We start from the raw sequence: 15,537 nt of genomic DNA, 5'->3' as shown, positions 1-15,537 counted from the left end.
TGTAACCCATAAAAAAGTAACTAATCTGTTTATGAGCATTTTAAAACATACTATAGTCTAATTACAAGTAGGCTACTTAATTTTTGGAATCTGATTACATAATCCAGATAACAGGTACTCAATTACATACATGGTCTATGACCTTTATCTTTATCTCTCCCCCTCAAAGCCTTGTCTTCATCTGTGTTAAATTCAATATGGCGTCTAAACCTGCTAAGATCTATTGTTGAATTTTGAATGTCGGAATTGAATTAATTATAAAGAAAAAACCTTTACACAATTACTAATAAAAACTACATATTTATTAAAAAAAGGAAAAAAAAAATCATGAAAGTGAAACGTATAAAATGTATCAAAAGACTTTTCCTGTGCTGTACCTCACAGATTGATATACATGCCTGGAATACTGCAGTATATCTATACAGAGTAAATAAGTAGCCTAATATATTATCTACAAAGACAGAAAGACATTCATTCGAAAAAAACCAAGCAATTCTGCCAACCAGCAGCTGAGGCCTAGACAATCAATCAAAAGAAATGAAAAGATGAAAAAGAAAAAGAAAAGAAAAACGCTTGCAGTTTCAGTGGTTACTCATTTGTGGCCAAAAAGATTTTTTGCCAGAATTGTCTGTTATCTTCACACACACACACACACACACACACACACACACACACACACACACTACCCTTCAGTCTGAGTATCTAAGCATTATGACATCATCATCTCTTCGTGCATGGCTGTTGTCAAAGAAGCGGTCGCCTGGGAACTGGATCAAGTCACCTTCTTCAGCCAGTTGTCTGCCACTCTGGTAACCGCTGAATTCAGAAGAGACACAGGTAGTGGCCACAGTAGAGCGAAATGGATGTCTGGTTGAGTACATGTGACGTACATGTGCATGAGTGGACGACTTCCTGCTTCTGATCCGCCTCTTCAACACACGCCCCAGCCAGACTCCGCCCACCAGAAGGAGGAGCAGCGCATTGGCCGCCAGGGCTGCTACTGTGAAAAGCTGTAGGTTGACTTCACTTGTCACCGAGGGCAAAAGTGTGACAAATCCAGCGCAGTGATCTCTGGGGGCAACCTGGCACAAAGCTCCACCCACAACGCTCTCCACACAGGTGATGTAGGTGGAGTCTGGGCGGAGCTCTTGGAGGGTCACCGCCCGGTCAGATCCATCTGTGTAAACATAGCGTGGGAAGCGGAAAGCATGGCCGAAACGGTCAAATAAAACCCGAAAGAGAAGTTCTTTCCCATGAACTACTCCAACGTCAGGAACTGTGCTCCAGCGGACTGTGGCTGTACTCGAAGTGACATCTTCCACACTAACGTTTAGGATGGAGTGACGGTTGAATTGACATGCATCAGTGATCACTTCAATCCTTGAGTCATGATGATTGGCTCTGTCTTGTAAGGGCAGGTTGAACTGCTCCTGTGGGGCCCAAGCAAAGGTGCTGTGGCCTGTCAAGAACGTGGCCGTTGTTGTTGGAAGATCAGACAAGGAGCCATTCCCTGTTTTCCCAGCTGTGGGTCTTGGCCTTGAGCTGACCAGTTTCCTCTTCTTCTTTCTGTCTAGTGTTGTCACAAGCCCTTGCTCCCCCTCATCCCCTTGGACACCTACATCTCCATGTTTTTCACCTTCTCGCTTCTCTCTTTCCTCCTTGAGAACCGGTGACTCCACTACTGCTCCACGGCTCTCCATTGGCTGAGGTTCTGACTCGCAGTAACCACTCATATTTCCCAGCTGGGAGTTGCTGACATAGTCCAAGTATTTTCCCGCCAGCACTTGGGGGTGAAGGCAGCGCACAAACACGGTCAACAGCTTTCCCTGAGAATGCGCATGCGTCATCCAACTTCTAAGCTTCTCCATCCGGCAGTCGCAAGTCCAGTTATTCCCATTCAGTTCAACATGAAACAAAACGCCGTTTGTGGCGAAAATTCCACCGGAGAGATTCATAAGACGGTTGTTTTTCAATTTTAAGATTTTTAGTTGTGAAAGGTGGCCGAAAGCACCGGGGTCCACGCGAGATATGTGATTATCACTGAAGTCCAGGTGCTCGATGCGCTCCAGCGGGTCTAGCAGACCAGCAGGGATTTCTGTCAACTCGTTCCTGTCAATCTTGAACTCTTTCACTCGCACGAGCCCCTTGAGCGCTTCGCTGTCCAGCTTTGATATCTTGTTGTGGCTCAACGAAAGTTTTGTTAGCTTTTTCAAGTTCTGAAAGACGTGATTTCCAATGTGTTTTATTTGGTTGCTTGCGATTAGAAGAGTTGTTAGTGACTTGAGATGGGAAAACATGGAAGTATCGCGCAGTTCTGTTTGTTTATTATCTGACAGGTTTAAAAACTGCAGTTTGCTGAGCCGCGCGAACGCATCGCGGTCAATATGGCGAAGCTGGTTCGATTCTAAGTGCAGAAACATTAAATTTGTCTGTCCTTTGAAGACGGATTCTTTTAAAAACTCAATTAAATTTCCATCAAGTCTCAGTTTGACTAAACTATTTAAATGGCTAAAAGGTTCGGAAACAAAGTCCTTGATTTCGTTGTTATTGCTATATAATATTGTGAGTTTTTTGAGTGACTGTAGAGTCCCAGGTTGTATTGTCGAGATTAAGTTGTTGCCCAGATATAGCTCCTCCAGCAAGGAGAGTTTCTCGAATGCTTTAGGATGCATATTCCTTATTTGGTTAAACTGGAGATTTAGCCTGATTAGGTTCCCATAGCGCATGAAGTCAAACGCGCTAAGGTTGTGAATGAAGTTTCCCGCGAGACCGAGAACCAGCACTTCCCCTGCGCGCTCCACCTGCGGCGCTTTGGGCACCGCGCGTAGACCGCGATTTGCGCAGAGGATATGCTGCGCGTGCTGGCACTCGCATCGCTCGGGGCAAATGGCCCAACCAGGCGCGAAGAATAAAAGCGCTCCACTGCCGAACAAAAGAACGTTATAGAGCAAGTATGCCATTCCAGTGATGAGCAAATAACAAGCCACTCAATACATTCCTTTGTTTCAGTCCAGGTTCGCCAAGTTCTTCCTCGCCAGAAATTGAAGCTTTACAGATGCATTGCCGCCCGGATACAGGCATTTAGATTACCTATAAGACGAATGCATAGTAAATTTAAGCTGTATTGATATATCCATGCACATCCGTTGCTAGCTAATGTGGCTCCAACCGAGGAAACATTTGCCTCCGTCAGACCCTCTCATCCCCCAAGAAGTCATCTGTTGCATATTACACACGCACACACACACACACACACACACACGCCATAGTCATCTTCGAGTTCAGGCACGGATCAGCCCGCCCCACTCCCCTCCAGATGTGGACATTACAGTTACTAAACGACATGGGCTGTGCACTCAAACAGGAATCTGATATACAGATTCTGGTTCAGATTCATTTGAAGGATTCCTTAGGTTGCATTAAAGATTATTTTAATAGGCTTTGTAGAAGAATTATGAGGAGAAATATAAATGCAATTGATATTACATTTACTGCCTATTAACAGCATGCTTCCAAATGATAATTTCATATTGCAACATGACATATAACAAATCAGCAAAACAATTCTGGCAATGGCTTGTTTACCAAGACTTTATTATGACTTTTTCAAACTTTTAGAACCAGTTTAAATCCAATTTAAATTATTGGGCCTAAAATATATATTAAATAAAAATGCTAAAACAATTGATATTGATATTTCATTCAGTAACTTTATGAAATGCCACTAATGGTTCAAAGATTTTCAGATGGACCAGCCGAAAGTTAATGGCTTGTAAATCAGAATCAGTGAGTCATTAAAGGGATAGTTCACCCAAAAATGAAAGCTCTGTCATTAATTACTCACCCTCATGTTGTTCCAAACCCGTAAGACCTTTCCCCATACCACCCTCTCTCTCATTTTGTTTACTGTAAAATAATGTCCTATCCTATTAAAAGGCAAAAATGGCTAAAATAAATCTTAAAATTTCTTTTTGTATCTGGCTCCTATGACTCATTCTAAGAGAACTGGACAACAATGGTTGTTATATGTTGTGTGCTGTACTAGTGTTGCAGTAACAATAAAAATACAAAACAAAAAAACAAATGCACGTTCCAAAATGGAAATGAATGTCATGAAAATTATTTGATTCTTTTATATTTTCAAAATGGAACCAGTTCTGAATAAGAACCAGTGCTTGGTTCCCACTTGTGCAAGAAAAAGCAAATGAGCGTTCTTCCCACGAAGGTCCCACAGGGCTCGGACTCCACTGCTTGTTTAAAAAGCACCGCCAGGGAGAAAAATAGAAAAGTAAAGAAAGGGAATTTCAGACTAAATTTCTGTCTCAGGCCGCGTGCCAGGTCGTGGGAAGGATTGAGGAGCGAGCTCTCTTGGGTGCGTGGGGTAGACTTCACTCAATTGCAAAAGCCTAGAAATTATAAGTATTTATGTATTTGATGTATTTGCAAAGAAATAGCATGTCAAATAAAAGTTATCGTGGAATAATGTAGTTTTTCATTACTTTTCTAAATCCAACAAGAACATAGTAAATAACGTCCACACAACTAAGTGAAAGGTCCAGATGTTTCATATTTCCTTTTAGCTCAAAACATTCAACGTGGAGGAGGGCTGAAGTGAACAGTGATTATAATTATTCTGACTGCCGATTAGATCTACAAAAAAAACTAAAAAAACAAACAAAACAATTTACTTGACAAAGACATTATAGGTTAGCAATGATCTGATTGGCACATTTGGTGTTATGATTTGTAAGCCAAAATAGCAATGTCTTGAAAGAAACAGAAATAGAATAATGCATAGACAAACATACTTGTATATCTTCTCTGCACACTGAGATGTGTTTGCATGTGTGTGTTTCCAATGAGGAACCCCCACACCCAGGGGGTCATTTCCTGTCTAGTCCTCATATGAATTTGTCGGCTGACACACGCTAAGCCATGGTGAAGAAAACTGTTGTGTGTACACAAAATGCGCTTGTGGGAGAAAATAATTTCACCACACAACTGACTTAATTCAAGTTACCCTGGAAAAAATAAAAAGCATGCGATTTAAAACAAAAATAGTTAAATGAGTGGAGAAAGAGATCATGTGCCATTAGCCTCAGAATTGCACAACCAATAGCAAGGGATGGAAAGAGCATAAAAGGTATGGAAAAGAGAGAGCAGGAGGAGAAAATAGTAAAAAGGACCCAGGGAAAAGAGACTATTGGAAAAAAGAAAGAGACAGATGGAGAATGAAAAATGGCAGGATGTGTAATAAAGTGCCTTTTGCCAGAGATTGATGCACATGGTTTTCATGAACCAAGTCTCTGAATGAAAAATAGTTATTCAGAGTGATTTAGCATCACTATGCCTACTGTAAAATAATCAATTATGTGCACAAAGTCACTCATGTGTGTACACTCAGGCAAAAATTGAGCATTCCCCTGATGTTGGCACATTGTTCAATCTTGGTTATTTCTTTTGGAAACAAACTCCTAATGTTCTAGGAATGTTCTTTTCAGGTTGTTGTAACCATCTTTTAACGTTCTCCAAATGTTGCAGGGAGTTTTTTGTGTGATAAATTAATAAGAACCTTCAAAGAATGCTCTTTAATGGCTATTTTAGGTTTTATAAACCATAAACTAACATTCCCAGAACCTAAATTGTTAGCTTAGACACATCTACTGACATCATCTTTATTGTATCTCTGTATGTTTCATTTGCATAGTGTCGCTACAACACACAGCACAAACATATATGCATACACGCACTCAAACACATCTCATTCTTAGTCTCTCTCTCTCATGAGGGTACATGTCTCTTAGTAACGATCACCCTCTCTGAGAAAGCAGGGAGGTTGCCTATTGGAAACACATGCTGCCTTATTGATGAACAACAGCTTTCCATAAAAACACATCACTCATTTAGCCTCATTCATTCACCTTAAAAACCAAAGGCAAAATGATAAACTCCCAAAACCCATCTAACAATTCAATGTGTATGGGCATTTGTTGTTCTCATTCTCTTATTCATTGTGATAAATGAAAGTGTGAATTACTTTACATTCCTGTCTGTCTTCAGGATTTTTAGCTCTTGCAACTGTTTATATCTCTGTATCGGTATTCGTGAGAACAAGAGAAAAAGGGGGAGAAAAGGAAAAGAGAGATTTGAGGGGTTGACATGAGCAGCAGCTGGTTGGGTCATTAAGTTCTTTAACCTAGATCTGCTGCACAGACTTTAACTCTCTACTGCCCTTTACACAGTATAAGTCTGTGTATATCTGTGGAGTCAATGCACAAATCTTATTGGTAGTGACAACCTGCTGAGAAAGTAAAACAGCCAAAAATGAACTTATGTCACTATAACACCTATACTGTAAAAGTGTATGCGTGCATCTGCATCTTTTAACATCATGGCAGTTGATCCCTAAAGTGATAGTTCATTTAAAAATCTAAATCCATCCCATAATTTACTCACCCTCATGCAGCTTCACAACTGTATGACAAAAAAAGAAGAATGTTTGAACTATTTTTGACTCTACAAGGAAAGTTGGTGGGGTCCTAAAAACATTTGAATCCATTGACTTTCATTATATGGACAAAAAACAAAATTTTTAATTATCTTAATTTGTGTTCCACAAACCTACATGTTTAGAAGGACATGAGGGTGACTGAGTTCTGATTTCATATTTTTAGGGTAAATATCCATAATTTTTTTCTATCTAGATCCTAATGTTATAATAAACCTTAGTTAGGTTAGACACCATATTGAATTTAACGTCCATTAAAACGAGATAAGGGATATTCTTCAGTCTTTACAATGGTACACACTGTACAAAAGTCCTAAAATGTGTAATTTGTGGGTAACACTTTACAATACGGGTGCACAAATATGCATTAAATAATGCTTAACTAATGCACAGATAATCATGAGTTAATGTATAACTCATGATGAACTAAACCATTTATTAATGATTACTGCATCAGCAACTAATTCAAATTCATATGTTAATTACAACATTGGGTCGATGTAACGGGGCTGAGGAGACGTGAGACATGCGGATCCAAATGCAAGCTTTTATTTACAGGCATGGTCATCAATACAGGCAGGGTCGAGCAATGGCAAACAGGTATGGCAGGGACAAGACAAAGAGTAATCCTAAGGCAGGCAAAGGTCGGTAGACAGCGAACAGTATCCAAAGGGGCTAGACAGAGAGATAATCCAGGTACATGAGCTATAAACCAGGCAAGGGAAATGATCAGAGTCCGAACAGGGAGACAGGGGTAAACACTAGGAAGGAACACAGACTAGAAAACAACAAAAGTTCCGTATCGCAGCTAACACTAGGGGAGTGAAAAACGCAGAACAATACAGGAACTGAAAAGAAACACGGAATGGCACAGAAAGGGTTAATCCAGGAAAACACGGGTTAGAAATAAACACAGGAGAACAGGTAATGCCAGACTAGGAATACTAACAATGGCTCTGTAGAATAGCTACGGCTAGGGGAGCGGTAAACGCATACAATACTCGGCAACGAGGGAAACAAAGTCCAGGGTTTATATAAGGTGTGTGATCAGTGTGTGCGTGATTGGTGACAGCTGTGATCAGTGTTGGATGATGGGAATTGGAGTCCATTGTGAAGTGTGGCGTGAAAGTCCATGTGGTGAGCGAATGACCTCTGGTGGTGAATGAACAGAAGTGCAGACCAGATTCGTGACAGTCGAAGCCATGCCTTTAAACTTCCAGTTGTCTGCTTTAATTAATCATTAGCCAATGATTTGCTAAGGTAACATTATGTTATGACTTTACTTGTTGAGGCACATAGCTATTAACTAATTGTTAAGTAATATGTCATTGTGGTTATAGATTTTGAATTAGTTAGTCATGTGCCTCAAAAAGTAAAGTCACACCATAATGATACCCTTGCAAATCATTAGCTAATGATTAATTAAAGCAGACAACTGGAAATTGAATTGCATGCTTGAACCCACTGTGGTAATTAACATATGAATTTACACTATTAGTTAATATAATATGTCATTAGGGAATTAATACTTTATGACACATTTAACTAATAACAATTTATTGATTACTTAATCTATGAATCATATAGAATGTTAATTTGTTGCTGATGCAGTAATTGTTAATAAATGGTTTAGTTCTTCCTGAGTTATACATTAACTCGTGATTATCTGTGCATTTGTTAAGCATGAATTAATGCATATTAGTGTCACCGTATTGTAAAGTGTTACCAGTTTTGCAACTCACTATTTTCAAAACTGTTTCATTGAGTTTTTGTCTATTAATTACAATTTTTTTTTCATAAAAGACGTTTCGTCAGCTGAACAATCGCACAGTACAATCCATTGAACGCACTGTACTTCTATCAGACTATACAAAGGGTGTGTCACTGGTATAGTTTTGAATCGGGAAAAATGCAACACTCAGTATAGCCTCTCTATTGTAGGAAGCCCCGCCTTCAGAAATAAAATAGCCAATCGCTAATCGGTAAAGTCAGCACATCACTGCAGCTGCTGCTAGAAGTCCCAGTTGCTATAAAAAACAGTCAGCATTCTGAGACGTGCGCTTAGGACCACGCATACACACTTGCGTGTCTAGCCTGAAAATCCATATGAACCAACAAGCTGCTGCCGACTTTATTTCAGTATGGTGAAATTTCTGGTCTCAGCCTCAGATGTCACTGCGTCACTGGCTTAACGTCTGATGCATATCGCACACAAAATTGGAAACACTTCAGGTGTTCCGAAGTCAACATAGGATTGGTTGATTTCTACATAATTTCTGGGAGATGTGTGTCGCATTCTTTAACGTTCCACCTGGAAACAAAGATGCCATGATGCCAAACCCTCTCTTGGAAGAACAAAACCATCATGTTTACAACTGTGACAATGAGCGCTTATCAGGGTCAACTAAAGCTGGATTTTTAAAAGTATGTTAGATTCTTTAAAATACGTCCAAAAGTTTTACACAACGGTCTGTTGTTGTGGGGACATTTCAACATGACATGGCACAAAACAAAATGTGGCTGGTTGCTTTACCTGTCAGTCATATGGCCTCTTGGGCGGGCCTTGGCCATTTGAAGCGGACAAGTTTCCCAGACCACTTGTTTGAGATGAACTACACTAGCCTGCAACTGGCTGGCGAGATCTGTCGCTTGCAGTCGGGGCAGAATTGAAAGCGGAGACGCCAACTCGGACATTTTCTGCTCCCAGTAGTAATGCTTGCGCTGTGTTTGCATACTCTATCACAGATGAAGTGAATTAAATGCAATGTTTGTCAAATACACAGACATTTTTCAGAAACGTTTTCATGAGCAACAGAAACACTTTTTGTATACTGCTTAAAGGGGTCATTGAATGCAAAATTCACTTTTACATGTTGTTTGAATTGAAATGTGTCTTGGAAGTGTGTATACACACAACCACCCTAGAAAAGATTAAAATCCACCCAGTGTTTGTTTTTTGTTTTTTTTAATCCTGATAAATGATAATCCCTTTCTCAAATCAAGCCGATCTCAGATGCTTGGCTGTGTGACGTCACATGTACCTGGGTCGCTTCCACAATTGTTGATTGACACTGGTGTTTTACCTTAAACCCTCTTAAGTGAGCTGCAAACAGTCCGCCATTGTTTCGACGCCGGAGCAGGGGTAGACAAGAATGTCTCTGTAGTGTTCCGTATGGTGTTTGATTGCTTGGTTATCACTATGCATATCTAGAGAGAAGCATTCGATTAAAAATGTCTGTCTCTGTTGGAGAAGGTTCTTCGGTTCTGTGATAAGAAAGTGAGTGAAGTGTTGAGATCTGAAGTAAACAAATGAGCACAGAGTTGCAAAAAATAACTCTCTGTTGCCTGGTCTTTTGTACACCACATTTTGGTGACGAGGATGTGCTGATTGCTCTTTACCCCCACCACCGCCTTTCCTCACACTCCCTGGCGAGTCTCCTGTTCTGCAGTCCCACTGGCTGCAGTCTTTTGAAACCTATCTTGTCGCAGCGGGCCTTACTGAAATTAGCGCGCTCAGGAAAAAGGCGCTGCTGCAACACTGTCCGGGAGCGGAAGGACAGCAAGTACTCGGGACGATCAACGCTGACAATGACGCCACTTATGATGAGGCCATGACTCTGCTGAATGAGCATTTCGCCGCCCCACAGAGCGTTTTGCTTCGCTGGTTCATATTTTTCCGATACCACCAGCTTCCCGGTGAGTCAGTTCATCAGTACGTCGCTAACCTAAGAGGACTGGCCAACTCCTGTAAATTTGGGGTGCTGCGCGACGAAATGATTCGTGATCAACTAATTGAACACACAAATAATGACAAAATTCAGGAAGTTCTATTATTGGAATCTGACAATCTATCACTGTCTAGAGCAATAGCCATTGCATATCAAGTCGAGAGTGCAGCAGAATGTGCAGCCACATTGACAAGCCCACACCCAGCCTACTAGCACACATGGATGCACCCCCACCCATGGACCAGTCACCAGGCAGGGGCACAGAAGCAGCTCCTGATACTCCTGATTCTGTAATATATCTCACACGGCAACAGCGAATCCGACCACAAAAACAGCAATGCTGTGGTAACGGTGGATCTCACTTTCATAACACCAGCGCTCATAACTGCCCAGCCTGGGGCCAAACATGCCACAAAAAACATTTTGCCAATGTCTGTCGATCAGCCCCCACCAGATCAGAGACATGCACAGCCCAGTCTACACCCACCATTATTCATAATGTGACATCAGGACTGGCGACATTCAAATAATGTACTGTAACTCTAAATGATGTGTGCGTCCCATTGCTCTTAGACACAGGAGCTAGTGTATCTCTTCTGAATGCCGACACTTACAGAGTGTTTTTTAACTCGTTTCCCTTGGGTGTGCCCTCTACTGCCCTGTGTGGGTATGGCAACTCCAAAATATAAATAATGGGCTCACTTGAATTGACTGTTATGTTATGGGACAAAAACACTCCCCTCATTTGTATTCCATGTGGCAAAAAAGGGAGCAAATTTGATGGGGCTAGATCTGTTTGCTTCTTTGGGGTTCACGTTGGTGGACTCAGGGCGGGGCTGCTATTCGGGCTGGGACTACAACCTGGCAACAACAGTGGCCAGCACTGTTCGAAGGGCTGGGCTGCCTCACTACATTCAACCATCAACCTCTCCTCAATCCCACTGTCACCCCTGTTATTCAACCACTACGCCGCATTCCCCTGGCCCTTCATGACGTGACAGTTGAACTGCAGCGGCTGCAAGACGCAGGTATCATTGAGCCTGTGGATGCTTCACCCTGGGTTTCAAATCTGGTGGTGGCTACAAAAAAATCAGGGGCCCTATGTATCTGTGTGGATTTGCGGCGTGTAAACAAGGCGGTAATCCCTGACAAGTATCCATTGCCAACTGCAGAGGAACTCACTCCCAATTCTATGGCTCTACAGTGTTCTCCAGGTTGGACCTTAGAGAAGGGTATCTGCAGGTGCCCTTACATCCAAGCAGCAGGAACCTGACAGCTTTTGTGACGCACACGGGGGTCTTTCGCTATACCAGGATGCTGTTTGGCCTTAGCTCTGCCCCTTCCTGCTTCCAGAAAAGAATGACTTCTGTGTTAGCTGGCATACCAGGTGTGGTCATTTATCTGGATGATGTGGTTGTGCATGGGGCAACTAGGCAGATCCATGACGAGCGCCTAAGTAAGATGTTTGATGCACTAGCCAAGCAGCACTTGACCCTCAATGGTGACAAATGTCTTTTGCTGTGCCAACCATTGACTTTGTGGGATTCCAGTTGTCGGCAGAGGGCATTCATCCACTTAATTCCAATGTGGAGGCTATTCAGTCCATCCCCGAACCAACTTCGCCAGCACAAATAGCTTCATTTCTGGGAATGACAGGCTATTATTTGAAGTTTCTTCCCTAGTATTCAGCCACTACAGCCCCTCTGCGGCAATTACTGCGGAAAGATGAACCCTGGGTATGGACTCAAGCATGTACGGAGGCAGTGCATACTCTTAAGGCTCAGCTTAAATCACCACCAGTGCTAGCGCATTTCAGCACCTCTTGTGACACTCTGGTCACCTATGATGCCTCTGCCACAGCAATCAGTGCTGTGCTTTCACAAGTACAGAATGGTGTTGAAATGCCCATAGCTTTTGCCTCTTGTGCCCTTAACCTAATGGAGCAACGGTATTCAGTGGGGGAGCGAGAAGCGCTAGCATGTGTCTGGGAATGCAAAAGATGGCACCTGTACCTATATGGTCACCATTTCACCCTGAGGATGGACCATCACTTTTTTTGGATCCAAGATGGCGGCGCGATCAGACGCGCGGCTGCTCCAGGTCCCAAAGACGGTGCTTTTTTGTCTTTTAATGTCGTCTGTTATACTCCAAATAGTGTAAATTTACCGCTAGTTCATAAGGAAATCACTCCTAAACTCAAATATGTTCGCCAAAGACTTTTGGATATCGGCAACGCATACAAAGACCAACTCTCGCCGGCTACTGAGAAGCTACGAGGCCTCTGTTTACTGCTGAAGCCGGACCTCGAGACCGCTGCCTCGCCTACTGTCGCTACCCGCACAAGGCGGCGTCAAGCGGTGTGAGAGAGGACGGAAGCGGTAAGCGCGGAGGTATACGAGCTAGGCTGAGGGAAAACCCCACAAGACCGGCTCTTCCAACACTCATGCTCTCAAACGTTCGCTCTCTGGAAAACAAACTGGACTTAATTCAACTCAGTCGATCTACACAGCATGAGACAAGGGATTGTTGTGTGTTTGTTTTCACTGAAACATGGCTGAACGACAACATCCCGGACTCCGCCATTCAGCTGCATCGGACTAACTTGCTACCGCGGACAGAGATTCATCACTGTCTGGTAAGACTCGCGGCAGTGGCTTGTGTGTGTACGTCAACAAAGAATGGTGTAACAATGCTGGGGTAGTGACAAAACACTGTTCATCGCTGGTGGAGTTTATGTTTGTGAAGTGTCGACCGTTCTATCTGCCGCGGAGTTCACGGCCATTGTTATTGTCGCGGTATACATCCCACCGTGCGCAAACGCAAAGGACGCGCTTCGCGAGCTGTACAGCGCCATCAGCGAACAACAAACAAATAACCCCGACGGCTTTTTCATCATAGCCGGTGACTTCAACCACGCAAACCTAAAGACAGTTTTGCCAAAGTTCTACCAACATGTGAACTTTGCAACAAGGGGAAATAACACACTGGACTTTGTTTACACAACAGTTAAGAGCGCATACAAAGCTGAACCCCGCCCCCACCTCGGGTACTCAGACCACATCTCTGTTATGCTAATCCCAGCATACAGACCACTTCTGAAACTGGCCAAACCGGTTCACAAACAGATCAAGGTATGGCCAGACAATGCCACCTCAGCACTGCAGGACTGCTTCCAGGACACAGACTGGAACATGTTTAAAGAGGCGGCCACCTACAACAACCACACAGACCTGCAGGAGTACACTGAAACTGTGACTGCTTACATCCAAAAGTGCACTGATGATGTGACAGTCACCAAGACCATCACCACACGCGCCAACCAGAAGCCATGGATGACAGCAGAGGTTCGTGGGCTGCTAAAGACCAGAGATGAAGCATTCAGATCAGGAGATAAAGCAGCCCTCAAAACAGCAAGAGCCAATCTGTCCCGCAGCATCAAAAATGCAAAACGGTCATATGCTCAAAAAATCAACAATCACTTCACAGACAGCAGTGACACACGGAGCCTGTGGCAAGCTATTCAGACCATCACAGACTACAAGCCCCCGCCACAGGCCTGTGATGACGACACATCCCTCCCAGATACACTCAACCACTTTTACTCACGGTTTGAAATGCAGAATGACACACCTGCACAAAACTGCCCACACCTCCCAACGACCAGGCGCTCTGTCTGTCTCCAGCCGACGTAAGGAAGTCCCTATCTAGGATCAACCCACGCAAGGCTGCGGGTCCCGACAACATACCTGGCCGTGTACTGAAAGACTGTGCTGCACAGCTGACAGATGTCCTAACAGATATCTTCAACACCTCGCTGAGCCAGGCAGTCGTCCCCACATGTCTCAAATCCACAACAATCATACCGGTACCAAAGAAATCACCTGTGTCCTGTCTAAATGACTACCGTCCCATAGCACTGACTCAATCATAATGAAGTGCTTTGAGAGGTTAGTCATGCACAACATCAAAACCAGCCTCCCCAACACACTCGATCCGCTCCAGTTTGCATACCGTCCGAACCGCTCTACGGACGATGCAATTTCCTCCACTCTCCACCTGGCTCTTACCCACCTAGAAAATAAAGACTCTACGTTAGAATGCTGTTCATTGACTTCAGCTCAGCATTCAACACAATAATCCCACAACAGCTCATAAATAAACTCAACCTGCTGGGCCTTAACAATTCCCTCTGCAATTGGATCCTGGACTTTCTAACCGGAAGACCTCAGTCAGTCCGTGTCGGCCACAACACCTCGAGCACTACCACACTGAACACAGGTGCCCCACAAGGCTGTGTGCTCAGCCCGCTGCTCTTCACGCTGCTGACCCACGACTGCACTGCCAAGTCCAGCTCCAACCACATCATCAAGTTCGCTGATGACACAACAGTGGTAGGCCTCATCAGCAACAACGATGAAACGCACTACAGAGAGGAAGTGGCACAGCTGGCTGAATGGTGTGGCACTAACAACCTGTCCCTCAATGTGAGTAAGACAAAGGAGGTTGTGATGGACTTCAGGAGAAACTCCGTGATCACCCCCACTGACCATCGACAGCTCGACTGTGGAGAGAGTCAGCAGCACTAAATTCCTGGGGGTGCACATCACAGAGGATCTCACCTGGTCCACCAACACCATGTCACTCTCCAAGAAGGCACAACAGCGCCTACACTTCCTCCGCCGGCTGAAAAGAGCAAGTCTCCCTCCACCCATCCTCACCACTTTCTACAGGGGCACCATTGAGAGTGTGCTGACCAGCTGCATCACTGTCTGGTACGGAACTGTACTGCAGCAGACCGCAAGACCCTCCAGCGGACAGTGAACACCGCTGCAAGGATCATCGGTGCCCCTCTCCCTCCATCCTGGATATTTTCCTCACACGATGCTCCAGCAAAGCCAATAGTATCGTGAAGGACTCCACACACCCTCCCACAGTCTCTTCCAGCTCCTACCATCAGGAAGACGGTGCGGAGCATCAGAGCCCGCTCTGCCAGACTGCTCAACAGCTTTTTCCCCAGGCTGTGAGAGCCCTGAACTCAAATCACCCGCCCTCTCTGAACCCCCATACAAACCCCTACCTCCTGTAACATGTAACGTGCAATTCGAAGTGTGCTACACACAGGTGAGTGGGCCTGTACAAACCACCTGTAGTAGCACACTCTCCTCCTCTATGCGCACTAGTCACTTTTCACACACACTGCTGTGTGTACACAAATCCACAAAAGAACTCCGTAATATATGTATGTTTACATGCTCATGCACTACAAATCATCCTGCACTGTTCCCCAGCCAGCTGCTTGAA

The 15,537-nt window shown here is 43.8% G+C and overlaps 1 protein-coding gene across 1 annotated transcript; it reads right to left on the bottom strand.

Annotated features, from left to right (window-relative positions):
• Positions 1-209: 209 nt before the first annotated feature.
• On the bottom strand, positions 210-3,123 carry tril (TLR4 interactor with leucine-rich repeats). The gene has a single exon (XM_058754028.1). It carries the CDS (start codon positions 2,958-2,960, stop codon positions 690-692), a length of 2,271 nt encoding a protein of 756 aa, XP_058610011.1. The 5' UTR covers positions 2,961-3,123; the 3' UTR covers positions 210-689.
• Between the last annotated feature and the right edge of the window lie 12,414 nt (positions 3,124-15,537).

Source organism: Onychostoma macrolepis, chromosome 19, assembly GCF_012432095.1.
Source record: "Onychostoma macrolepis isolate SWU-2019 chromosome 19, ASM1243209v1, whole genome shotgun sequence".
NCBI classification, from domain to species: Eukaryota; Metazoa; Chordata; class Actinopteri; order Cypriniformes; family Cyprinidae; genus Onychostoma; species Onychostoma macrolepis.
This window is presented reverse-complemented; position numbering and strand designations above follow the sequence as displayed.

Bases quoted from the DNA above. Each gene is read 5' to 3' on its own strand.
- tril (XM_058754028.1), bottom strand. From the start codon at position 2,960: ATGGCATACTTGCTCTATAACGTTCTTTTGTTCGGCAGTGGAGCGCTT.